The following is a 26,575-nucleotide window of genomic DNA, read 5'->3' on the forward strand; positions in this document are numbered from 1 at the left end:
GGGACCGACTTTAATCTCAGTAATCCCGTCAACTTCTTGCAGGATTTTTAACACCAAATAGAGAACTTTTCTTGGACACCTCCTTGTCCAGATTCCCCATCAGCACATGAAACTCTCATTAACCTGAGAGGCTCACCTAGATGCCTGAGAAATACACGAAAAGTTGGTGTAAAAGGATGCTGTCAAAGTTTATAGGCCAAGAGGCTGAGTTAGACCATTGCCCCCATCTGCAAGTCTTTAGTTCCCAAAAATTCACCCTTGTGTTTGTTTTTGAAACCAAGCCTTTAGAAGGAGGGAGAAAAATTAAAGGTACAACTTACTGAAAAACTGATGATAAACAAGTCACTTTATTTGTGCTGAAATAGATGCTAAGGACAGATGTGTGTTGATCTTAAGTGATTTGAAATCTCCCCAGTACTGCAGATATTAGAATTTTGTGGGTAGCATACAACAGGTTTTGAAACAGAAATAGACATTAACTGTACCTACTTAATATTTTCTTGGTCTTTTATGTTTAATAATCTCTTTAAGCTGCTAGTAGACTGGAAAGATGTACGTGTGCATAACTGAGGTTACTGTACCGTGGAAAGGTGTTACATGGCCTGGTCTCCATTCAGAGCCAGCATCAATGCTTCTTCCATGGGGCTGCTTCTCAGAGGCCGTGAGACAAACACAAAGATCACAAAAGGCCTGAAACCTGCATTCATTTCCCAGCCACACAAAACGTACAATGACAATATCCTATGAAGATCACACGTTAAGCAGGTGAAGACTTGAAGACCTACAGTTAGACAGTGAAATATTGATGTGGTTACTTTTTCTAAAATACAGAAAGGGTCTGAGAAAAGTCTAAGATACCATATATATCCAATCCATAAATATCTTGTGGATGTCATGATTGCCAATAATTTGGCTCTAAAATGAAAAGGTTGAGAAGAGGTTGGAGAGAATGCTAGATATGGTGAAAAACTGATTTAAGCCCTGCTGCCCTTTAGGGTAAATTCTGGGAGGAGGGACACTTAGTAAGTTACTGAGAGTTCTTTTGAGAAACAAATAAAAAGGAATACTTCATGTGACATGGACCTAGCCAATGAAATTCGTCACTTAGCAGACCCTCCCTTTAAGTGGTGAACTTTTCAAAGGACTGGAAATTCTATGAGTAGTTTTAATATTTGTGGTTTAAACATCAAGATAAGAATAGTCATATTCCTCAATTTAGAGTACAAATTGGTTGCTCAAATGCTAACATTGACTTAACAATGGGTTGTTGGCTTTTATTTGGAAGAAAGGCATTTCAGGTCTTGCCGGCAACGTTGAACTAACACAGAACTGCGTTTAAATTCAACAAATGTGTATTGAGCATTTGCTAAGGATGGGATTCTGCTGTTCAAGTCAGATGAATTTAAAGTTAAAGAGGGTTTTTTCCCACTTTCAAAAAAGTTACAATATAGCTGTGTGTGTGTGTGTGTGTGTGTGTGTGTGTGTGTCTGTGCACACGCTCAGTTGGGTCCAACTCTTTGCAACCCCACGGACTATAGCCCCCGTGGACTGTAGCCCACTAGGCTCCTCTGTCCATGGGGATTCTCCAGGCAAGAAAAATGGAGTGGGTTGCCATGCCCCGCTCCAGGGGGTCTTCCCAACCCAGGGATCGAACTCGTGTCTCTTGCATCTCCTGCATTGGCAGGCAGATTCTTTACCACTGCAACATCTGGGAAGCCCACCTAGCTACTTCAGGCAAAACCACACACACAAACACACACACACATGCATACACATGCACACACTCCAATTACTCAAATGACTAAGGAAAAAAAATATTAGGGTCACATTCTTATGGTTAACGTGTATAGCAATGCATCACTATGACTCTTATAATAACCAGAAAAATAACTAAATGGGCTGTGCATTAGTATTTTTGTTGGAGGGAGGAGGAGACCACAGCTTGGAATGACTGATTAGCTTGCTTAACATTGTCCAGGTCACTCCTTACAGTCAGAACCACAGAGGTTCTCCTGGGGGCCTGTGCCTTTTTGCCACCACTTGTTGCCTGCATCACCCAAATATTTTCCCTGTAGCCCTAGCATTCACTGAGGATATTTAATGCGACCGATTCTCTCTGTAGAGAGAGTTCTTGTTTACTCGACTTTTTCCCTCGCTGATGAGAGGGCAGGAATCTGGTAACCTTCAGTCTCTTGCATCAAAGTACCTAGCACTTATTTGTGTGATAAAAGAAGAAACTCCAGCCGCCAACTTCCCTCCACAGCTCAAGGGACATGAGACACAGAAATACCCACCACCGTAAGCTCAGGATCTCAACTCATGGCCCTTTCGGTTTGAGGAACAACGGTGTCATTTTGACAGCAGTGTGGATCCCTGCAGAAAACGTCACGCAGTTTTGATGCCATTTCATTGAGGTGTTTTCTGTCAAATGTAGATATAAACAGAAGGGAGGACTGGACAGTGTGCCGAGAGGTTTAGGAGAGAAGGGCCTGACTCATGCGGGCTGAGGGTTAGGTCCTATTCCCAGGAATGCCTGGATTCCCAGAGGTAGTGAAAGCAAACATTTTAGCAGAATTATCTCAGCAGTGCAGTGCATGGTCATGAGCTAAAAGTTTAATTACAAACAAGATTGCATGGTCTCTCCGTTACCGACCCAGTGCTTGCTGGTGGGGATGCCTGGATTCCATGAAGGCCTCTGCACGGAGGGTGTGTGTTGGAGGTTGGGAATGGGGAGGACACTTTGCTCTGCTCTCTAAAGGACTTTCGCCAAGAGATACTAGACAGGAGGAAAATGTTCATCATATCAGATATTTTAAAATGTAGGCAGTTGGGTGGGATTTTTTTTTCCTGTGCCTTCTGCTTTTAGCTCATCAACCCTGGCCCCTTCCGGCCAAAATCTTATCCTATCCTGTGAAGTCCAGTTTGAACGATTCAGATGACCTCTTTTCCATAAAGCCTGAACTTTCCCCTTGTGTCCATAACCATTTTCTGACCCTCACGATGTCTCATCTGTGGTCACAGTGGCAGTTTTTATTTTCAGTTTTGTCGTTTTTTTCTGTGCAGGCCTGCTTGCTTCCCAAGCCTGGCATACCATAAATATCCATTGGATTTAATGGATTAAATGCTTTTATCTGGACCGTTGGTATCCTTCGGTTTACTTTAATTCCATACTTTCAGTTTAAGCATCTACAATGTGTGAAGCACCATTATTGGGCTTTAAGACACATCCGTGTGGACATGTACCCTGGCTCCGTATATCCATTTATAGTTTGGCCAAAATGTTTTTAATAATTTAAAAAAAACAATAATAAATGCTTTGTCTGCATAATACAGTCCTACTGAAGTAATGTGCAGAGGTCATAGATTCTGCTATTACGTTTTAAAGCGGTTGTCGTCCGGAACCCCCTTTATCCATTCCTCCATTACCACGCCCTCTTTGTTTTGGCCGAGACAGATGTCAGAGTCCAGAGATCTGTTCACGGTCTGCTTGGTCTCACAAGACCTCGATGGATGAAGTCAACTGGATCCATTCCACTTGACCCATCCGTTTGCTCTTGCCTACCGACCCCAAGTGATTCCTCCCCATTAAGCCATCTACTAGGAGAATGCTTTCCTAGTTTTCATGAGGATTACAATTAACAATTGATGGATAAAGCCAAAAGTTATAGCAGGAGAGCCTAAGCCAGCCTGTTCCTCCCTGTAGGAAATGCTTGCCAAGTCTTTGCTGAGTGAACCTTCTAGCAAGAGCCCATGATATGAGTCTTATGAAACATTTGGCTAGATATGCATCGTTTATACATATTTGAGGATGGTTGCAACTTCTTTTGAACTGCAGCATACTTAGTTTTCTTTCTTAAGACATTTCTGTGAAGCAGTTTTTGCTGTACAGTTTGTAGGTTAAATTCCTAACCAAGTTTCTAAGGATTACATTTGTTTCGCTCTGAGTGCTTATCCTCTTTCCAGATCAAAGGATTAGGCTCAGGGTTTCCGTTTAATGTAACTTACAAATAAGCACTCAAAAAATGTTAATTAAAAATATTAAGCCCTTGAATCTTTTACCATCCAGCAGCAACTCCTAAGTGTCTAAGTTGGAAGAGGGCACAATTTAAGAGTCGTTTTCTTGACCAAGCTACTGAAAGTTTCCGAGGTCCCCATCTGAAAGTGAACATGGTGCTGCAGTAAGGAATCTTCTTCACTTTAAGGAGAAACAGAGTTCTCGGGTTGGTGTTTGTCTAAAAAGTATAAAGCCATCTTTCCCAAAGTCTAGGCATTCAATCAATCTTTCTCCTTAACTCTGCATAGCAGTTTCTAGTTGTCTTTGACGCTGATCACTTGTATCCTAAGACCTATGGGAACAACGAGTTCATGCAATCTCATTCTCTCCTCCTCTGTTATTAGAATATACTGCCTCCTGACCTCCAGATTTTGCAGATTTAGTGGGTAACTGAGGAATTCTAATGGAAGACTGATTTTTCTGAACACAATTATGTCTGTTCAAGAGAGTATAGAAAGGGGAAAAGAACCCTCAGATTTTGCAAGGAGTGTATGAAGACACACACCTCCCATATTTGTCTTAAATATGTGTCATCCGTGAAGCTGAGCATGTTCAGGCATGGCTTTCATAGTCCTGTGCCCTGCTCGCCTCAAGATCTTTGAAATGCTGTATCTGACACTCTGAGGAGATGTGGACCCGCCTGGCTGTCCCCTCCCAGAGCAGCATCCTCCTTTTCACACTCCCCCTTCGTGGTTTCCATGTGGGAGTGATTTGAGTAGCTGGGTTCTGGAAATGTCTCTAGTGGGGACCCTGGAGTATTAACCTGTCATATCGAGTCCCTTTCCTTTCCTCCTACCATGCCCCTTGGCAGTTCTAACGGCTATAGCAGTTCTTACTCTCCAAACAGAACCAGATGGAGCTCCAGTTCCAAGTACATATCAGAATTCAAATTTTCTTTTTTATGTATTTTTTTTCCTGTGTTTTGGCTGCATCACACGGCATGTAAGATCTTAGTTCCCTGTCCAGGGATTGCACCCATGCCCCCTACATTGGAAGAATAGTGTCTTAACCACTGGACTGCCAGGGAAGTCCCCCCAAATATTTCTTTTTTAATTCATTGCTTCTGGTTTCTGCAAAAAAAAAAAAAAAAAATGTGAGAATGAAAGGATATGCCAGCGTACAGAGGCAGTGGAGCACCACCAGCATGGTCTCTTTTATCAGCCAAAGGAGATGGAGGTGAGCCCTTGTTTGGGGCCTTCATTTCTCTGGCCCTTCCCTAGTTATTCTTGCAGTATGCACAGTGGTATCAGGGAAGCCAGCCTTTAGGCTGCATCTGAACTGTGCAGCCTTATCTAGTGTTATTCTAGCTGGTTGACTCAAGTCTTTGGAGAGGAAAATTCATCTGTCCACTTACTCAGGATTGTTTTCCTACCAACACTGTTTTTGTTGCAACCGGTAGTTTGTTTCCACCCAGCAAATGCTTTCCTTTCTGGAAAAAAAAATTAATTCAAGCAATTAAGATGAGAAGAGAAAATCGGTGAGGTTCTTCCTGCATTGAACTTTTCTTGCTCTTGGATATTTGTATTCTTTACCAGAATTTTAAAATGTTCTCTCATTATCTTTTGCTAAAAGTGATCCATCACCACCGTCTTGTTTTTCAATAGCACAAGTGAATCATTTGCAAAATTTTGCTTTCCAGCAGTCAAGGTAAATGTTCAATGGAGTCTAAGTAATCATAAATGGTTTTAGATTCTCCATAATTATGCAAAAATATTGAATTTCCAGAAAGATTAGCTACAAGGTTTAATTTTTGTTTACTAAGAAATTCTAAATTACCTTTTGATAATTGTGGTTTTGGAGGTAGGAACTGAGGCAGAGCATGGGTGTGGTGGTGACTGGCAAGTACATGGGCCACCAATCTGATCGGGAGTGAGAGATTTATCTGGATCGATCTCTAACATGTGCGTGTCTCTGAACAAGGAGCTCATATACTTTGTTTCTCAGTTTCTTTGTCCACAAGACCTTTTCCTTGTATGACTGTTGAGAGCTGAAGAGATAATGTATGTAAGTTTAACCCTTAATAAGATGCCTGATGGGCTTCCCCAGTGGCTCAGGGGTAAAGAAACTGCCTGCGATGCAGAAGACGCAGGAGACCCGGGTTCGATCACTGCGTTAGGAAGATGCCCTGAAGGAGGGCACGGCAACCCACTGCAGTGCCTGGAGAATCCCATGGACAGAGGAGCCTGGCAGGCTGCAGTCCATGGGGTCGAAAAGAGTCAAACGTGACTGAAGCAACTGAGGACGGAAGACAAAGATGCCTGACACATAGGAGTTGCCCTATAAATTTTCCATTAATAATGGTAATTTTAGTCACAAGTGGTTTTTTCCCCTATGTAACACGGTAATCATGAAAAAGTGCATAAAGAGAGAATCGTGTCACCAAGTGTAAAACGATTGTATTCCTATTCGTAACTATAAAAAGCCCAAGGTCCGAGTCAAGGTGCTGTGAATTAAGCTCCAAGATCCTGGAACAGCATCCATGTTCAGTTGCTCAGGCATTATCAGAAAGCATGTGTGTTATCTGAGGAAATGAGACAATTGCTTAAAAATATTTTCTTTAGTTTGTAGTGTCTAGTGATGAATTAAACAGCTCTTTGAGTCATTGGAGATGCTCTAAAAAGAACCCAACACACTCCACCTCCCCCCATCAAAAAAAGTATTTTTCCTGTTTTTAATCAGACTTCCATTCTTTGTCCTTTATTTTTTCAGGCTCTCGTACCGACCTGTCTTGGGAATGTTAAACACCGGGAAACACTCCCTTGCCAATGCTTGCGCAAGGGACAGTATTTTATTGAGCAAGACAGATTTTCATTTTAGAAATGAGGCTTTCCACATTCTGATGTTACCCGTAGCTGGTTATGTATTATTGTAGGAAGCAACGATATTTGTTGCATGGGTGGGAGGCTTCATGCTGGTGTTTGACCAGCGGTTTGCAGAGGTTTGCACGATGATTTACTGCATGATGCTAAAAACGTGCCCTCTGTCCTCAAGTGATTCCCAGTAAAATGTGTCTCTCTCCTGACTTCTTATTATCTGGGGAATGTGTTTCCTGTCATTACTAAGACAATGCTATGGCCATAAAATGCATGTGGGTTAATACCTGCAGACATCTTACAAGGAAGAGGGCGTTAGGGTGGGGAGTTCATCCACTGGAGCTGTAGGACACCATCCCCCGCCCCCCAAAGGGGATGAGGATGGCTGTTTTCTTTTACTAGTTCACTTCTCCCCACCCAGAATAAAAGGGGGGAGGCTTTCCTCCACTGTGTCTAGCAGTGTCTTCTCTTTGTGTGGGGAGCACAGTGAAAAGAAGATGTGGGTGTAGACATTCTCCCAGCAGTGTTAGACTTTTATATTTATATTGGAAACAGGATGTCATACTGGGTCACTTCTGCTAACGGTGATAAGCTAACCCAGAGAGTGGCCACTCGAACTCCAAAGGAGTTTGGGAAACTTCTATCAAATTGCCTACAGACCAGCAGATAAATACCAGATGTTTATGTTTGTCTCACACACACGGAGTGAGACTTTCCACGATCCTAGTGAAGGCATTTGATGTGCAGCTCTTGCTACACGCCCCCCCATCATCACATCCCTTCAACATCACCCTTCATGTTAAACATAAATACATCAAACTCAGATGTGAAATCACACCCATCTTCCAATTAAAAATAAAGCAGCTGTGAGACAATGGCATTCTTTTAAAATAAGAAAACGGTGATGGGAACAGGACTGATTGGATTTAGGGAAAGCAGGTTAATTATGGTTATAGTGTGTCTAAATTTTTACGGAAAGAAAGGAAATATTGTTTAGACGATGAACCCTCCAAAACACAGAGGGTTGCCATTGTATAGAACTTCTGGGGGTTGTGTCTTTGTCTTTTCAGCTGCCTGTCTTGGGTCGCCAATCTTGTCTGTTAGACTGTGAGGTTGGGGCAAGCTCATCAGAATTCAAAAAGCTAATGCACCAAGAGGATGGCCAGATTTTGAGTAGTGTTCATGACAACTGCTTATTTTGGCTTCCAGATGAGCAGAGAACAATCTCTTTAGCGATCAATCCATTTCTTGACAAATAATATCTATAAGGATAAGAAAGAAACATGGTAGGTTGTTTAGTGATGTTATTTCATTCATTCATTTCCTTCCCCTTGCCTCTGCCCTTCCTCCTTTTCTCTAGAACATTCTCTCCCATTTTTGTCCACTTGTAAGTTCCTACCATTCATCCTTCAATAGGTGTCTTAGACATGGAAGTCAACTGTGAGATGTCTCCAACTCCCTAGCTCCCTTCCTCCATGCACTGGCCCATCCTGTAATCTTGTTTGTGTCTCCCATTCTTGCTTCTCTTTTTATCTTCATCACTTAATACAGAACTTAGTGGAAAGTTGATACTAAGTGTTCACTGGATATATATCAATCAAGGGGAGTAGAAATGTTCATAGGCAGCATACTGATTAAACAGATGATGCTACAACCAGGCTCTGGAATACCATGAAGCCATTGAAACTGATGGTATAGAAAAATATTTTTGCCATGGAAATATATCCATAAAACTAAACAAAAAGCAGGTTATCAAACATAGAGGTAATATGACATTGTATTGGAATGACCAAAAAGTTTTTTCAGATTAAGAAGCTGAATGAACGTTTTGACCAACCCAGTAATAACAAAACATATACACAACAGTCACATATTTTGCATAAGGAAAAAAAAAAAAACTCTGGAAGACTACTTTCAGTGGTTATTTCCTATTGGTGGTCTTATGGAGATTGCAATTTATTCTTTAGTCTCTTCTGTATCTTAGGAATTTTTAATAGACATCTATCACTTTTCTAGATAGAAAAACAGATACTCCTTAAAAGAAATCTTAAAGGTCTGGATGCAAGTATAGAAAAAACACAATATATTGACTTGAGAGGTGGAGAACTGAGCTTTGCACTAAACATCCTGAGGTTAGAAATGACTTATTCTGCCCATCAGGCCAAAAAAAGGAAACAATCATGTGTGGTCAAAGAAAAGAGGAAATGTCCTTTTAAGTCAAGAAAACTTTATATGTGAAGTGCAAAGGCAGAAAAGGCATATCTATTAGGAAGAATAAATACTTGATGTGGCTGGAAGATACTTTGAAGGGAGGTGGATGTAACAGGTGAGACTAAAAAGGTAAGCCTCAGACTTCCCTGGTGGTCTAATGGTTAAGACGCCTGCTTCCAATGCAGAGGGTGCAGGTTCAATCCCTGGTCAGGGAACTACCATTACATATGCGGTGCAGCACAGCCATAGAAAATAAAAAGGTAGATCACAGCAACGTCATGATTAGCAGAGATGGCTTCAACCCTGAGTGCTGCAGTGGGTTGCCATTTCCTTCTCCAGGGGAACTTCCCTACCTTGGGATCGAACCCAGGTCTTCCGCATTGCATGCAGCCGCTTTACCCTTTGAGCCACTAGGGAAGCCCATAAAATAGAAAAAGGTACATCAAAGCAACGTCATGATTAGCAAAGATGGCTTCAACCCTGAGAAAGGTGTAAATACCCAGTGAGTCCTGCTGGGTCTCCCTACAGATACCTGCAGAGTGAGCAGTGGTGCTTCTGAGGCTGATAGTTATCTATCTCCTCCCAAACTCTCTCAGGCACTGACAGTCGCTTTTAGGGCATTCCACAAAGGTCCCCAGGGAAAAAGGATTTAAGAGAAGCTCACGGTGTTGCAAGTGAGAATTTCCAGTACTCGGCTGTGTCTTGTTAAGAGTTCTGGATACCATTCAGTTTTAATTGCAGTGGTTCAAGTCCCAGCTATAATTATTTGGTTGTCATTCATCCTTGCTAAACCCAGTGGCAGTTATGTTAGAAAAATGAAATGAAATTTTTTTTTTTTTTAAATGAAACTTCAAGTGTCCCAGTGCAGTAAGTAAGAGAATCTTCAGAGTTTGAAAGCATAGCAGGAAACCTCATGCAATTACAAGGGGAGGTTGTGAATGCATTTCATTGCTGTTAAAAAAAGAAAACATCTTTTCTTCTTTTTGAGTGATTCGTGGACATGCTTTGGGGCCTTTCGATTTGGGACTTTGGACTTTTCTTGCCTTGGGCATCCGGTTAATTCCAGTCAATAGATCCTTCCTTTAAAGTCGGTTGTTTCTAGTGCTAGGATTCTTCTAGTTGACCACCAGTTAACTTCTTATCTTATCCTAAGAACAAAATTTTAAAAATAGGAAAAGGACAACCAGAGCATGAAGTTCTAGAACTCTTTCTAATCAGCCTAAGCTGCATATGCACTCTCAGGAAGTTAATCATTTCCAAACCGAAGAGCCATCTGTAGGTTTGACTGAGTTTATTTGCACAGCTCTGCTTTGCGGTCCCTTGAAAGTCAAGGTTTTAAGGGCTCTTCAGGTTGAAGTGGACTGTGTATTGGGCATGAGGGCGTGACTCAGTGGGCAGTTAGTAAAGCCCTAAGTGTTCTGAGAGCATTTGAAAACAGTTGAAATTGTTCAGTGCAGCCATGTCTATAGTAGCCATTAACTTTCAAGTTGCAGCATTAAGAAATCAGTTTTTGCAGCAACCTAAGATCATCTGATTATTTGTTCAGAACAGAGTTAGATTTAGGGTGCCAGATCCCATCCAGAAAAGAACACCCAGTAAAATTTGAACTTCAAGTAAGCAATGAACCTGCTGTTAGAATATCCCAAGTGCTGCATGGGCTGTATTTCCTTAAAAAACATTTACTGTTCATCTGAAATTCAGATTTCACTGAATATCTTGTATTTTTATTGGCTAAATCTGGTAAACGGGGGCTGCCTCCCTTTTTGGAAATGTGTACACAAATTCATACAAAGTATTAGAGTTTACTTTTGAAAAAAATGCAAATTTCAGTTAGCAAGTACAGGCACTTAATAAAAATATGTTGGATAAGTACTTATTTGTTAAATTAAGATTTAGACCATATCTACCATTATCATCTTAAAATATATATTTCTAATTAAAGGCTTGTTCCTTTTTTCTTTCAAACCTGGTGAAAGTATTTCAAACCTGGACCTTACATCTTTAAAATCAGAATAATGAAATAAAGATTGTTTTACACTGAATAGTATCCCCTTCCTTTTTAGATGAAATCTCCTATTGTTGAATTGTGTGTGTTCAAGTTGGCTTCTCTGTGGAGGGGCTGTTGCTGTTTTTGGTCTTGGTTCAGTTTTGAAGGAATTGGCAACTTGTTGATTTAACTGCTCCAAGGGCCTTCAGGAAAAAGCAATTCGGGGAAGACAATAGCCATTCTTCAGGAGACAGGTTGTACATAAAATGGAAATTTTTAGGTGTTTATGGCCCATGGGCAGTGGACGGTTAATTGAAATATTGTTTGCTGAGAATTGGGTTGTCATGTAGCAACTGGAAAGCAGGATACCGAAGCTGCAGTTGGGGGACGGGGTAGGTTTAGGGTTTGGGGGGTTGTTTTTGTTTTTGTCACCATTTTCAGGGGATAAACCTCTTACTACTGAATATACTGTTGAAATATCTTATTGGTGTTAATCAGTCGTAACATGCAATTACTTTTTGTGAACATTATTAAATATTTTGCCAAATATTTGTGCTTCGTTTCTTTAAATCTCTGTATTATACAGAAATACAATCTGGCCATTCCAGATTACAAATCTATGGCCCATTTCCCAAAGCACAGTACGCACAAGGGTTTTCAGAGTCAGGATGGTTCCAGTCCACATCCTATTTAGAAGGAGGGCGGTTGCTACAGAGCAATGGGAAATGGGATCATGTTAGATTCAAGTTCTAGTCCAGGCTTCTCCATAACCAGGAGGGGAGCTTATCTCGTTTGTCTTGGTTTTCTGTTTGTAAAATGACATTTATTAATGTGCTATTTAGAAAGTATCATGATACAATCTCTTAGAAAATACAGTAATATGATATTGGGCCTGGTTTTCTCTTTTGTTCCAAGGATCAAGCAATCTTGGTTGCTGGTTGCAAGGATGAGAAAGTTCTCTTCCTGGCGGTTGCCAGCTAGGGCAGCTACTATCTTACCATATTGGAGGCTTTCTTGGGGCTGTTGATACTGATGGAACTAGAGTCTGTTGACCCCAGGTAGAGGAAGACTACGTCGTGGTACCCACAGGAAAAGATGCTTCACGTTACAGAGGTATCAGGATGGGCAACTGATCAGGTTTGTATTGTCTTGTAGGTAGACCTGGGCCTTCTGCGCTTTGTCACTGCTGTCGGGACACAGGGAGCCATTTCAAAGGAAACCAGGAAGAAATACTACGTCAAAACTTACAGAATAGACATTAGCTCCAACGGGGAAGACTGGATCACCATTAAAGAAGGAAATAAACCTGTTGTAAGTTTGCCTGCCTCCTCTTCCACTAATTCAGTCTTTGAAATGGATGATCAATTTTTACTTGTTTGTTTGGGAGCTTGCTGTCTGGCCTGGCTTATTTTTGAATTGATTTAAAATGAAAAGTGCAATTAGAAGTTTAAATCTGACCAAGAGGTCTCATGTTCCCAGATCCAGAAGCCAAAAGGAAATTATACGGATGTTTCCAAGAAAAGTCAATACCAGCCAAATTAAGTCAGACTTAAGAATCGCTTTAAACCTCCCATGGGGACATGGAGTATGCATAGGATAAACACCGTCCCCTTAGAACCCTTGGAGTTGTTCTGTTTTGTCTTTCTCCCTGTGTTTCCTCTTTCTCTTTCATAGATTAATTCTTTCTTCCTCTCTGTAATGGGCTGGTTTTAGAAGACTCCTTTTCATCTACCCTCTGCGCCTCAAACTAATTTACAAGTGTGTTTGGCTGCTTCTGTGCAAATGAACAGAACTGAAGGTGTTCTCTCAGATCCCACGAACCACATGCCACCTCCTCACTGCTTTTTGTTGAGGAGGCCACACCGTGCCCTGTCCCCCGGGTGCTCTGTCCTGAATTATTTGGAGCTGAGATGTTTTTCTCAGCCTGCTGTGTATTTGAAGTTATGCTTGCTCTGAATTACTAATCAAGAGATTACTGAGAGCTCGTGCTTGCCATTTCCCCAAAATTAAAAGCTTGCCCTGGAGGCTGAGCAAAACATCCAGAAGTGATGAGAATGGTAGCAAAGATCCAGGTAATTTGGAATTCTGGGTTCCAGAAGAGACCAATTAACATGTCCTTGTCTCTCTTTGGAGTATGTATGGGCTTAAATGTCTCCGTCTGGGTCTGGAACTGAGAAAGCCCTCCTTGGTGTGAAGTGAGAGGGCTATTAATACCCTTTGAGGGACTTCCCTGGTGGCCCAGTGGTTAAGACTCCGAGCTTCCAATGCAGAGGGCACAGGTTCGATCCCTGGTTGGGGAAATAAGATCCCACATGCCCGAAAAAAAGAAAGAAAGAAAAAACTACCGTTTGATTAGCTGCAAAGCTGCCACTCTCACTTAGGGCAGGCAAGAAAGCCTCAGCCATAGAGGTGCAGCCATCTGTGGGAGGAAGGTTCTGTGGACCGGCCAGCTCAAGGCCACTGTCCTGCCCTAGACGACATGGAGCGGATCCTCCATCTTGGGAAAAAAATCCCTCACAGTCACTATTGGTGCAGATCCGCTGAGTAAATGCTGACCCTGAGTGTCATGGCTTGTTTTTGTTTTGAAGTCATTTTTTTGAAGGCCTGCTCTCGTTTCAAACAAATGAAAAAACACTAATGCCAAGGACACACCAGCAAACAGAAGAACCCGGAGAGAGTGGGGAGGGCTGACTCAGCTTTCAGGCCGTCTCGTTAATCAGTGAGCATTCTTTACCCAAGACCCCTCCTCAGCCGTGGCCCACACTTGTCCACATGTGGGTGTGGAGAGCATGCTGGGGCTGTGGGGGCGTCTGACGGGGACACAGCTCACAATCGTTGTCATCTTGGCACACAGAGGGGCTTCCAGAGTAAGAGGCAGAAAGAATTAAAGGTCAGGAAAGACCGGGTATGTGTCTGAGCCCTTTCACTGAACCTGAATGAAATCCCCACCACCCGGAGTCCAGCTCTTGTTGCCTTGCTCTGTGCTTTGGGGTCTGCCGGCATGCCCCTTCCCCTCCTTTCCTTGGGGAGAGCTGGCCATACGTAGCTCAGCAACAGTGGCCTTTGACCACCAGATCCAGCAGCCTTTTTCTGTTGGTGGCGTGAGTGTTCTCACCTGGTTTTCAGGAAACATAAAATGTCCTCAGAGTGAGCCAGCCTGTGGTCCCTCCCTGAAGTGGACCCCCCTGGCCCTTGAAACACTGCCTTGGGAAACTCTGCCCCTTCAGGCAGGTCCCCACTATTCATCAGGACATAAAAAAAAAACACATTCACACAGATTGTTGCCCAGAGAGATTTGCTGAAGTAGGACAGAAATCTGAAGGCCATCACAGATGGACCATAACCTGGTGGTCCAGTGGTTAAGAATCCACCTTCCGATGCAGGGGACATGGGTTCAGTCCCTGATCGGGGAACTAAGATCCCACGTGCCACAGAGCAACTAAGCCCAGGCATCACAACTGCTGTGCCCACACACTGCAGTTACTGCCGCCCGCGGGCCCCAGAGCCGGCCTCCAAAACAGGAGAAGCCGCCGCAAGGAGTATTCTGCATGCGGCAACTAGAGAAAAGCCTGCGCAGCAACGAAGACCCAGCACAGCCAAAAGGAACAAGTAAATAAATACTCGTTTTAAAAAGTAAATAGATAAGGGCCATCACAGGCTGGGATAAATTCCAACACTACATCGTCTCCAGAGAGGGATCAGGCTAACATCCGACTTAGTAAAATGTTTGACCGCCTCCCATGGAGCAGGGCCATTAGGCTAAAAGCAGTAAGAACTTCAGCCCGACCCACAAGCTCCTTCTCCCAGGGAATGGTGGTGCTCCTCCGCAGACTCACCGGGGAATCTCTACGCCTCTGATGGCCCCCGTGGTGCGCTAGTTACACAAGGCCTGTGTCTGAGACACGGTACTTTTTACACAGCTGTCTCCACTGTGAGCTGGGGTAAAATCCAGGCACAGGGAGGCTTTCAGCCCCACCTGAGACAGGTCTAGTGGTAGAGGGTTCCACGTGGCAGAAAGCCCCTGCTCCTCAGAGATGTCGCCAGAGGACACTGCATGGCATCGTGCCCAGGCCTAGCGGCCCCCACGGATACTTGTGGGAAACCAGTTCGTGACTGGCACTCATTACACTGCAGCTACATGCCTCATCTTTCTTAGAAGAAAATGACTCATTTTTAAAACGAGAAACAGAAGCCCTGGGAAAACTGATTCTCCATTGCATATTATGTATAACTCAGTTTTGATCTTGACCACTGACACATAATTTTACCAACAATCCCCCTCCCCCCCAAAAAAATATTAGAATCATTCATTAACGTCTGGGATAAGATCTTCCATCAAGAAATGGAGTTCAAAGGGAGGAAGCTCCTTGACCTAGGGCTGAACATAACCTAGAATTTTCAAATAGCCAGATCCTACATTGAACTCAAAAAGCACTCCTTTGGGAAATTCCTGGGAAAGTAAAACAGTGAAAGTTCCCATGAAATGTCCACCATATTTGTAACTTCTTCTGATAATGTTAATCATTTTCCAAAAAAAAAAATCATTTTCCCACTTTTTTAGATAATTGCATGTATTCTTTAACAAATGCTATCCTTATAATAATACTTTTAGAGGCTCCATCCTTTCAGAAAATTGAATAGATTAGGACAGCATTCTATATGGTTTCCCTGGTGGCTCAGCGGTAAAGAATCCACCTGCAATGCAGGAGATGTGGGTTCGATCCCTGAGTCAGGAAGATCCTCTGGAGAAGGAAATGGCTATCCATTCCAGTATTCTTGCCTGGGAAATCCCAATGAACAGAGGAACCTGGTGGGCTATAGTCCATGAGGTTGCAAAGAGTTGGACACAACTTAGGAAATAAAAGACAAAAATCCTCTCGGAAAACTGAATGGATGATTAGGACATTCTATCTTAGACATGGTTTCTTAAACATGGTTCTTTCTGATTACCATCATTTGGAAAAATAACTTGACAAGTTATTAACACCACCTCAACCATGGTAAATAATGAAGAGACTGTAAACAATTTGACAAGCACTTGTGAAAACATATTTTTGCATTTGTTTTTAATCTGAAATGTCTGTTATTAAAGAGCCCTTTCTTTTTCCATCTAGATCTTTCAGGGTAACACCAACCCCACAGATGTTGTGATTGGAGTTTTTCCCAAACCCCTGATCACTCGATTTGTCCGAATCAAACCTGTGACCTGGGAAACTGGCATCTCTATGAGATTTGAAGTCTATGGCTGCAAGATAACAGGTAAGATGGAAGATCACCTGGTTTTTATCCATGTCAACTTTTAAATATAGGGAGAGTAGTTTGCTATAAATGGGGTTGGTCATTTCCATTTGATCATTAAGAGCATATGCTTTGGATTTAGACAAAAGTGAGTTCGGATCCTACCTGTACTACTTACTCACCATCTTATTTCTTGGGGCAGCTTACTACCTTTCAAAGCCTTAGTTATCTCACCTGGAAAACAGGCATCGTGGTGTACACCACTCAGGGTTGTGATAATGAATTAGCTCGTGAATATAAAGCACTTACACAGGTTAGAATGTGGGTAGGTATTTACAAGTGGTGTCTTTCCATTAGGCAGGTTCCAGGAAGACAAATAACCTTCCCTTTCATCCTCCATCTCCTGGTTACGCCATACTGACAGCTACTTAGTAGGTTTACAACAAATAACCGTTGCTTGAAATGTTCTTCACCTGCTTTGCCTTTTTTTATTGGAGTATAATTGCTTTACAGTGTTGTATTAGTTTCTGCTACAAGAAAGTTAATCAGGTATGTGTATACATATATCCCCTCCCACCTGACCCTCCACCTCACCTACCCCCATCCCACCTGTAGGCCATCACAGAGCACTGAGCTGAGCTCCCTGTACTTACGGCAGCTTCCCACTAGCTACCGGGTTTACACATGGTAGTGGATACATGTCTTTTTAATCTGAAACCTAGAGGTGACCTCATTAGTAACAGTTCAGGAGGAGATTAATTTATGGAGTTAATTTATTCTCCTTTCACCCACTAACTGCCCTGACAACTTTCTCTTAGGTTTTGGCTCAATACATGTCTATCTTTCATTGAATGCATATACTGACAGCAATATTAGAAATCGATTTGTCAATATTTCTTGTTTTTGAGTTTGTTTCTTCTGACATTAATAGGACTGTAAGAGTCTCTTTTAAATTTGGAACAAGTAGGTGGATTATATCCACTTGAGAGGTGAAGATGAGGTACTGGGCGATTAAGTAGATAAAAAGGTAGGCAGGTCAGGATGGAGCGGGAAGTAAAAGAAGGATCCAGTTAGTCTCACTGCATTTCCATGGCAACCGGTACTGCTCTTACTCATCCTGCACATCCACTCTGTCTTCTGAAATAACTAGCAGTCACATTTCAAATACCTTTCCATGTAAGTAAGTAAACTACAAATTTTTCATTAAAAAAAGTACAAGGTGTAACCTCCATAGAATGAAAAAAAAACTTCAAAAACAGAATCAGTAACTGATTCACTACAAAGTAATTAAAAGTGAATAACCGTTAAAGTCTGTCAAATATCTTTCATGTGATGTTAGTATACATATTAAGAGCGTTTAATTTCTCATTCCATGAACGCCAACACTATTGTTTTTATTTTTATCCTCTTTAGTACAATTATTTTTAGAGAAGGAAAGTACTGACTTCTGAAGGGAAAAAAGATCACCTGGGAAATTTTCCATGAAATTACAAGCAATTTGAAGAAAGCTAACTAAGGAGAAAAAAAAATTACATTTGTTTACAGTACAGCCCATTTTGGAAAGTAAAAACTGACATTTGATCTCTTCCCCAAATTTTATTTATTTCCATCCTAGAGACAGACTTGTTTATTGTTTTAGAATCTAAATATTTAGAAAGTTCAAGGCCTTGGAGACAGGCATTGGGTGGAGAGAGGTTTGGAGGGAGAAAACGGGCAGTGTAGGGTTAGATATAACCTTGGCTTTATTCTTGATCAGCAGAAACAGGAGAGAAGGTTCTAGGTCATTTTCAGGGCATTACAAATGTGAGTGACTACCTATGAACTCATAGAAACAAGGCCATTTGAGAGCAGGGTGGAAATTTCTGTCCCGTTCCTCCCACCTATTCTCATGTCACTGTACCAAAAAAAAAAAAAAAAAAAAGGTAAACTTCATAAATGCTTTAGTGTGAATTCTGAATTTCTGGCTTTCCTTTTAATTAAATACTTGTTTAAACCTGAATTTCTCTTTCTCATTTTCACAAGGATTTTCCTGAGAGATAATTCTAGGACCATGAATCTTTATTTATAAACAAGGGAAGCTATTTATAGGATTTTTAAAAATAGTCAAATGGCCTAGTTATTTAAGCAAACATAGATGTCTGTAGGGCTTCCCTGGTAGCTCAGCTGGCAAAGAATCTGTCTGCAGTGCAGGAGAGTTCGATTCCTGGGTCGAAACGATCCCCTGGAGAATGGATAGGTTACCCACTCCAGTATTCATGGGCTTCCCTGTTGATTCAGACATTAAAGAATCTGCCTGCAGCGCAGGAGACCTGAGTTTGATCCCTGGGTCGGAACGATCCCCTGGAGAATGGATAGGTTACCCACTCCAGTATTCATGGGCTTCCCTGTTGATTCAGACATTAAAGAATCTGCCTGCAGTGCAGGAGACCTGAGTTTGATCCCTGGGTGGGGAAGATGCCCTGGAGGAGGGCATGGCAACTCACTCCAGTACTCTTGCCTGGAGAATCCCCATGGACAGAGGAGCCTGGTGGACTACAGTCCATGGGGTCACAAAAAGTCAGACATGACTGAGTGACTCAGCACAGCACAGATGTCTGAAATACCATGTTTTAATATTTTCACATTTGATTTGTTCTGTTTTACAATTATTTTAAGTACCTCTTTTTTTTTTTTCCAAATTATATACTGCCACTCTCTTAATCATGACCCCTAATATGTTTTGGATACTTTCTCTCTAATAAGACAACTACAATCTCCAAATAACTGATCAAGGCAGGTTTTTAGAGAGGTCAGCCTGTCATAACAATGGTCACAAAAAGAGAAGGTGTATAGACATATCCACACTTCACTCTGGGCTGTCCACTTAGTGATTGAGTGACCATGGGCAAGACTCATGGTCCCTCTGATCTCCATCTCCTGGTCACTGAGATTAACTTAATTCAGTTGTAATAAGATTAAGTGAAAGGATGCTTATAACACTTGGCTTAGAGTAAGTGCTCACTAAACAGTACCTACTGTGTTAAACAGTGTGTGGTGCTCAATCAATTGAACCTGCAACAGGCCCCAGCAAACAGAACCTCTAATGAGACAATGGTATCAGTGTTAGCTCAGTGTTACCAGAGGAGATAATTTTCATCTTTTAGTGGTCATGGTCCCCTCAGTGGAGACTGATAGAAAAGCATGAGACTGCAGGGTTCCTGTGGGTCTGGAAGCTCCATGAAAGCAGGGGTCATGTTTGTCTTCTTTTCCATTGTGTCCTATGTGCCTGGAACATAATATGCTGGACACACTTATTTTTTTTATGAGTGAATGAGCAAATTAATGAATGGCAGCTTTATTCATGTTTTCCTACAAACAAGTGACTGGATTGCAAAATTTGACCCTCTCCTCTAGAGTAGGTAAGCCCCAACTCAATCTGGATTAAAAAAAAAAAACACACATTGAATTAAAAGTTACCGTGAGAACACATCACTTGAAAGTCTCCAGAGCTCACAAGTTCTAACCCCATTTTTCTGTTCAGAAATTATTTGCTGGAAACATAGCAATCCTGGAATAACTAGAGTATACAACAATGGGTCACCATACAGAGAACGAAAACAGAATTGGAGCAAGTCATCCTGTTTTGTAGGTGATTGTCAGAGGAGCATTTGCATTATTTTGACAAGGCAGGCTTCATCATTTTGGAAGAGAAACTGGTGAAGATGCCCTTGCTGTCTGAGAACACGCTGCAGACCATGTGGGCTTTTTAGTTTACCAGAAATTAATTAACTGGAGCTTCTGCACAGGTCAGTGTGTGCCTGTGTTGAGCAGAGTTTGCAAGGATGACCTTGAGCCCTCCAACATCCATAGTTACCTTCTGAGTCATCAGGGAAGATTAAATTATGCTTATTCAGGTTCACCCATCCGATACAATCATTGTCTTCTCATTCCTTGAAAACCAGTTAACTAAGTATTTGATTTACCAGTATTTCTATTTCCCCATTAAATCTCAGTTCAGAGATTGTATTGTAAAATAATATCAGTGAAGATAACCACTTCCAGAGGGGAAAGGAGGTGGGGATGTGTGAAATAGGTGAAGAGAATTAAGTGGTACAAACTTCCAGATAAGGTCACAGGGATGTACTGCACTGGATAAGGAATATGGTCAATAGTATTGTAAAAATGTATGGGAACAGATGGTTACTACACTATCATCTCATAATATATGCAAATATCAACTCACTGTGGAGTATATCTGAAACTAATGTTCATTTCAGTTCAGTCGCTCAGTCGTGTCCAACTCTTTGTGACCCCATGAATTGCAGCACTTTGGGCCTCGCTGTCCATCACCAACTCCCAGAGTTCACTCAAACTCATGTCCATCGAGTCGGTGATGCCATCCAGCCATCTCATCCTCTGTCGTCCCCTTCTCCTCCTCCCCCTAATCCCTCCCAGCATCAAGGTCTTTTCCAATAGTCAACTCTTTGCATGAGGTGGCCAAAGTATTAGAGTTTCAGCTTCAGCATCAGTCCTTCCAATGAACACCCAGGACTGATCTCCTTTAGGATGGACTGGTTGGATCTCCTTGCAGTCCAAGGGACTCTCAAGAGTCTTCTCCAACACCACAGTCCAAAAGCATCAATTCTTCAGCGCTCAGCTTTCTTCACAGTCCAACTCTCACATCCATACATGACCACTGGAAAAACCATAACCTTGACTAGACGGACCTTTGTTGGCAATGTAATATACATCAATTGTGTTTCAATTCAAAAAGAAAAGAACCACCTAATTCCCCATCACAGAACTCACTTCCCCCTCCCATCTAGGATTGGTTTTAAGCTTTCTAAACAAGGTTGCCAAGTGAAATGCATAATGTCCAGTTCAATTTAATGCAGATAAATGACAAAGAATTTTTTAGTGTAAGTATATTCCCCATTCAGTATTTGGGACAAACTGGCTTCCAAGTGGAAGCTCAGCCATAAAGAATCCACCTGCAGTGCTGGAGATGTGAGTTCGATCCCTGGGTCAGGAAGATCCCCTGGAGAAGGAAATGGCAACCCACTCCAGTATTCTTGCCTGGAAAATCTCATGGACAGAGGAGCCTGGCGGGCTACAGTCCATGGGCTCGCAAGAGCCTGGCACAACTTAGCAGCTAAACCACCACCAAGACCACCATACTGAAAAATTATTTGTTGTCATTTGAAATTTGAATTTAGTTTGGCACCCTGGGTTTCTTAGTGTTGCTGTTTTAGATTATTTGTTCGCTGAATCTGGCAACACTGTTTCCAAAGGATGTGCGATGGAGCCAGGCTTTAACCAAGGCACACTGAACCAGCCTGCTGTGGATGACCAGAGCTAGAACCTAGCATCTCCTTCAAACCTTGAATTGTTAGTGGAATCTTTCTCCTAACTGTGGCTAAAAGTGAGTCACTGGGTTTGAGTCAAAGTCAAGTCAGGGTGCCTCTTCCTTGAACTTGATGAGGCCATCTGACTGCAGGACGGCTGTGTTGGCCGATGCAGGCTGGCCTCAGGAGGCTTGTGGATGCAAGGATCGTGCCCCCGCAGCTCTGCATTAGAGAAGGGACATTCATCTGGTAAAGTTTCTTCTCTGCTTATAGTATTCAAGTTAATTTTGTTTTTCTCCGAAGGGTAACATCTGGTACGGATTACCAGCTACACAATTTTCTTCACAAAAGTCAGTTTTGAGTCAGACAGGTGTGACCACAGTGACCAAAAATGCGACTTCTATTTTTAACACTATAATTTCATAGACCCTCAGTAAAATCGCTTTTGTCAATCTTTTCATAATCCCCATTGAATTTATTCTTGGTTTCCAGACCCCAGCCTGAAGCAAATACTGCGGCTGAATTACAGGAAAGGGTGCTTGGGGAGAATGGCAGCTGCCTTTTATTGTGTTAATAAACTGATTCATTCAACAAATATTTGTGGAGCAAATACCACGGATAAAGCAGGGCACAAGGAGTCATAGAAAAGTTTTTAATATGACTTGGTTCACAGCCTCAAAGAACTTAAAATCGGGGGAGGCAGGTAGCAAGCAAGCAACCCAAGGAACTGAATATGGTCAGCATATCTGAGACATGCAGGTGGAGAGCTAAGAAGAGTCCCAGAAAAGGAAAACCACGTCTAGTTGGAGAGATCAGAAAAATTGAATATATAACATAAAATTTGAAAACAGGTCAAAATTTTAAGATAGTGGGAAGGGCAAAGTGATGGGAAGTTCTTTAGTGGAGGGGACAGAAAGAGAGGAAACCTCCAAGCATCACTACCACAGAGGTGAGGGAGTTCTTCATTGAGGAGGGGCTTGCAAGGCCTTGGTACCAAAAACCTGACACATGAGGTTGAAAGTAGGTGCATAATTCCTAGATGAGCAGGCACTGACTTTTTGAGTAAAGAAATGACATGATCTGAACTGTAGAATTCAGGTGGTAAGCATCTGATTTAGAAAATGTCTGAATTAGAAAGTGTCTAATTCATTCTCAAGGGTCAGCTGATAACATGGAGAAGGCTTAATTGCTTGAGACACATGCCTCTCATTTACAGTGGTTACATTTTCAGCTGAATTTTGATTTATGCAGAACGGGGTTGTTAAAAAGAAGAATAAGTTCTTCTTCCTGGCATGTCTTGGATGGAGATGTACAATTTTGAAAAGAGAATAACTGAAGTGTTCAACATTTTGTTACGAAGCCACCAATCAATTAATCAGTGATTGATACTCCCCTTCTGCTCAGAAGCTCCTTGGTCTACTATAGAAGTTTAGCAAGATCTATGATGCTGTTCGTGGTCTTGGAGGAATTTACAATCTGATTATGGACACGATTCCCAATCTTAAAACATGGAGAGAATAGCTTAATGCTAAGCCCCGTGCTGCTTCCTGTACATGTAGCCATATTTCTGAGAAAGGAGAGTTCAGGATAAAGGAGAGAGTCATTTGAGAAGTTTTCAGGATCAGCATAAGCTGGATTTGAATATTTGGGCAGAACTTACCTCTGTCCACAGGAGGATAAGGGGGCAGCAGGAACATTTTGAACAAAGGCAATGATGAGAGTTATCTCTATGGTATATGGGAAGAAAATAGATTCCTGTCAGCAATAGGAAATAAAATTAGATAAATAGGGTGAAGCCAAAATGAGGGTGTTTGAAAGCCAGAGAGAGACTGTTTTTTAGCATACTGTAAATAATGGAAAGCCAGGGAGATTTTTCAAATATCTTTCTCTTATTATTGTGGTCAAATATACATAACATAGTTTACCATTCTAACCATGTTTAAGTCTACAATTTAATTGCCTTCAAGAGTCACATCAGTGTGCAGCCATCACTACAATCCACCTTCAGAATGTTTCATTATTGCAAACAAACTGTACCCCTGAAACTCTGTACCCATGAAACACTAACTCTTCATTACCCCCTGCCCCCAGCTTCTGGCAACCACCATTTTCCTTTCTGTCTTTATGGAGTTGACTCTTCCAGGCACCTCATTTATGAGAGTCATTCAATATCTGTCCTTCGGTTTATTTTCCTTAGCAATGGAAGATTTTTGAGCATGAGAATAACATTGCAAAAACAAAGTTATGGAAAGTGACATGGGTGTTGCTGATTCAAAACTGGGGTTTGAGAGGGTAGTTTGGAGATTATTCAGCGTGTCGGCCTGAGTGCTTAGATGCAGATGATGCCGAAAGAAATGAAGATCGCAAGGCATATCGAGGACACTTTTTTAATGAAAATATGACGGGATTTGGTATCAGAACAGGAATGGAAAATGGAAAATCAAAAAAGACAAAGATAACTAGGCAGGAACTAGTTGGTGGGTGATTCCACCCATTAAAGTGAAGAGTTGGATAAAGGGATTCAGTGTTGAGTGGAAAGGACTGTTCTTGTTTGGACTTGGGACATTTGAGGTGAGGCTGGGATACTGCAAAGTTCTGGTGCAGTTAGAAACGGGGGTGGGGAGGATACTGGTCCCCCCAACATCCTGGCGTGGGGGGACCCTCCTACCTCTTCAAGCTGCTTCAAGCACTTTGTTTCTCTTCATCTCCTCATCATCTTTTTGCTTTTGTCTTGGCAACTTTGCTGCTATTGGAATTACTGATTACCACAATGCCAGCCCTCCATTAACTAGAACCTCCAGCCAGTTAATGGGCTGTACTTGATCTAAGAATAACTTCCGGGTACCAAAGGGACTGTCAATACGTTGAGTTTACACTTGGAAGAACTCAGAAAGGAAGAAATGACTGTTCTTATTGAAGGTTTTTTTAATTGGACTGTTGAGTGTAGGGTGGGCAGTGCAGAAAGAGGAGCTGGGGGGTCGGGGGAGCGTTGGTTTCATATCAGATGGTCCAGGCATTTACAAATGTTCATGAATGCGGACAGCCCATGTTTTTACTCAATACGGTGGATTCTCTTTCTAAGCAGGGAGACTTCAAATCATGTTACGCTTGTCTATTCTGTTCCCCACCTAGATTATCCTTGCTCTGGAATGCTGGGCATGGTGTCGGGACTTATTTCCGACTCCCAGATCACAGCGTCCAATCAAGGGGACAGGAACTGGATGCCTGAGAACATCCGCCTGGTGACCAGCCGCTCGGGCTGGGCGCTGCCCCCGGCCCCCCACCCGTACGTGAACGAGTGGCTGCAGGTGGACCTCGCTGAGGAGAAGATTGTGCGGGGAGTCATCATTCAGGGGGGCAAGCACCGGGAGAACAAGGTGTTCATGCGGAAATTCAAGGTCGGGTACAGCAACAACGGCTCCGACTGGAAGATGATCATGGATGACAGCAGGCGCAAGGCCAAGGTGAGCCCCGGGCGGGGGCGGCGCCGGGGAGGGGTGGCGGGCCCCCTGGCGGCCTTGACTTGAATCGGGGACCCTGGCCTCTTCCTGCGGAAGCATCTCTCATTTCCTGAAAGCCTCGGAATCTGCGCGGGCGAGGGATGGAGCCTGTAAGGTGCCAGGGGAGACAGGAATGGGATGCAAACAGCGCGGCTGAGCATCTCATCACCGGTCACCTTTCCTTCCTTCAGGAAACAGCAGGTGACTCAAGGCTGGGGGAGCGGGAGGCAGTGAGCGTGGGGCCGGGGACATGAGCTCGGGGCAACCTGGTAGGGACAGGCACTCCCTCCGAAGACCCTCTGATCGTCTCTGGAGAGCCCCGGCTGCCAGCCCCCGTCTGCCACCAATCCCTTGTTAAATGTACTTTTAAATTTTTTTATTGAATGAAAGAGTCTTTCAATTCTGTACTGTTTTACAATTTTCTAAAGTTCCATAGAAGTGAAAGTGAAGTCGCTCAGTTATGTCTGACTCTTCGCAACCCCATGGACTGTAGCCTACCAGGCTCCTCAGTTCGTGGAATTTTGCAGGCAAGAATACTGGAGTGGGTTGTCATTTCCTTCTCCGGGGGATCTTCCCGACTCAGGGATTGAACCCAGATCTCCCACATTGCACGTAGAATTGGGCTGAAATCCACATAACAGAAAAATTCCCATCGTAACCTTTTTTAAGTGTATCCGTTCAGTAGTGTTAAGTACATTCACATTGTTGTGCAAAGCCATCTCTAAAACTTCTTGCAAAACTGAAACTCCCTCACCATTAAACAATAATTTTCCAGCCCCTGACAACCACCATTTCAATTTCTGTTTCTATGAATTTGACTCCTCCAGGAGCCTCTGTTAGTGGAAGCATACAAAATTTAGCCTCTGTGATGGGCTTGTTTTACTTGACATGATGTCCTCAAGGTTCAGCCAGTGTTGTAGTGTGGATCAGAATTTCATTTCTGTTTAAAGCTGAATAATATTCTATCGTGTATACAGGCCACATGTTGGGTATCTATCCATCCATTGATGGACACTTTAATTGCTTCTAACACTTGTCTATCATGAATAATGCTTCAGTCTATTTTTTATACACTGGAACCTTTTAAAAAGCAGCTGGCCTTTGATGATCTGGTGAAAAAAGATATATTCCAACCTTCTCCAGAACATGTGGTATAATTCTTCTTTTTTAACACAACAAGTATTCTTTAGTGATAATGGTTTACTGGGGCTCATGGTTACATGTATTTGCATTTCTTGGGCACAGGACACCAACTAGGAAAGGATACCCCCAGTATGCTGGGTGACCTGGAAACTGATTTCAGATTAAATAAGGAAGTTATTTTCAGAAATCAGTTAAATTTCAGATTAACTGATTTCAGATTGAAATAAGGAAGAGTCCTCAGAAATTCAGTTCTGTATGCAGAACTCTATGTGGGTATTGTATTTGGCTAATGATACTTCTCACCA

At 42.4% G+C, this 26,575-nt stretch overlaps 1 protein-coding gene and 1 non-coding gene across 5 annotated transcripts in view; both read left to right on the forward strand.

The window, feature by feature from the left end:
- The window catches only part of NRP1 (neuropilin 1), a 145,275-nt gene that overhangs the window by 88,187 nt on the left and 30,513 nt on the right, over positions 1–26,575 (forward strand). For all 4 annotated transcript variants that reach the window (XM_020872696.2, XM_020872694.2, XM_020872695.2 and 1 more), the window contains exons 7-9: positions 12,221–12,376; positions 16,180–16,324; positions 24,760–25,091. In XM_020872696.2, coding sequence (XP_020728355.1) covers positions 12,221–12,376; positions 16,180–16,324; positions 24,760–25,091 — 633 coding nt within the window. The remainder of the gene's footprint in view (positions 1–12,220; positions 12,377–16,179; positions 16,325–24,759; positions 25,092–26,575) is intronic.
- TRNAW-CCA (transfer RNA tryptophan (anticodon CCA)) lies at positions 9,222–9,293 on the forward strand. The gene has a single exon. It is a non-coding gene; the product is annotated as a tRNA-Trp (tRNA).

The sequence above is a fragment of the Odocoileus virginianus genome, chromosome 9 (genome assembly GCF_023699985.2).
Source record: "Odocoileus virginianus isolate 20LAN1187 ecotype Illinois chromosome 9, Ovbor_1.2, whole genome shotgun sequence".
In the NCBI taxonomy this organism is placed as follows: domain Eukaryota; kingdom Metazoa; phylum Chordata; class Mammalia; order Artiodactyla; family Cervidae; genus Odocoileus; species Odocoileus virginianus.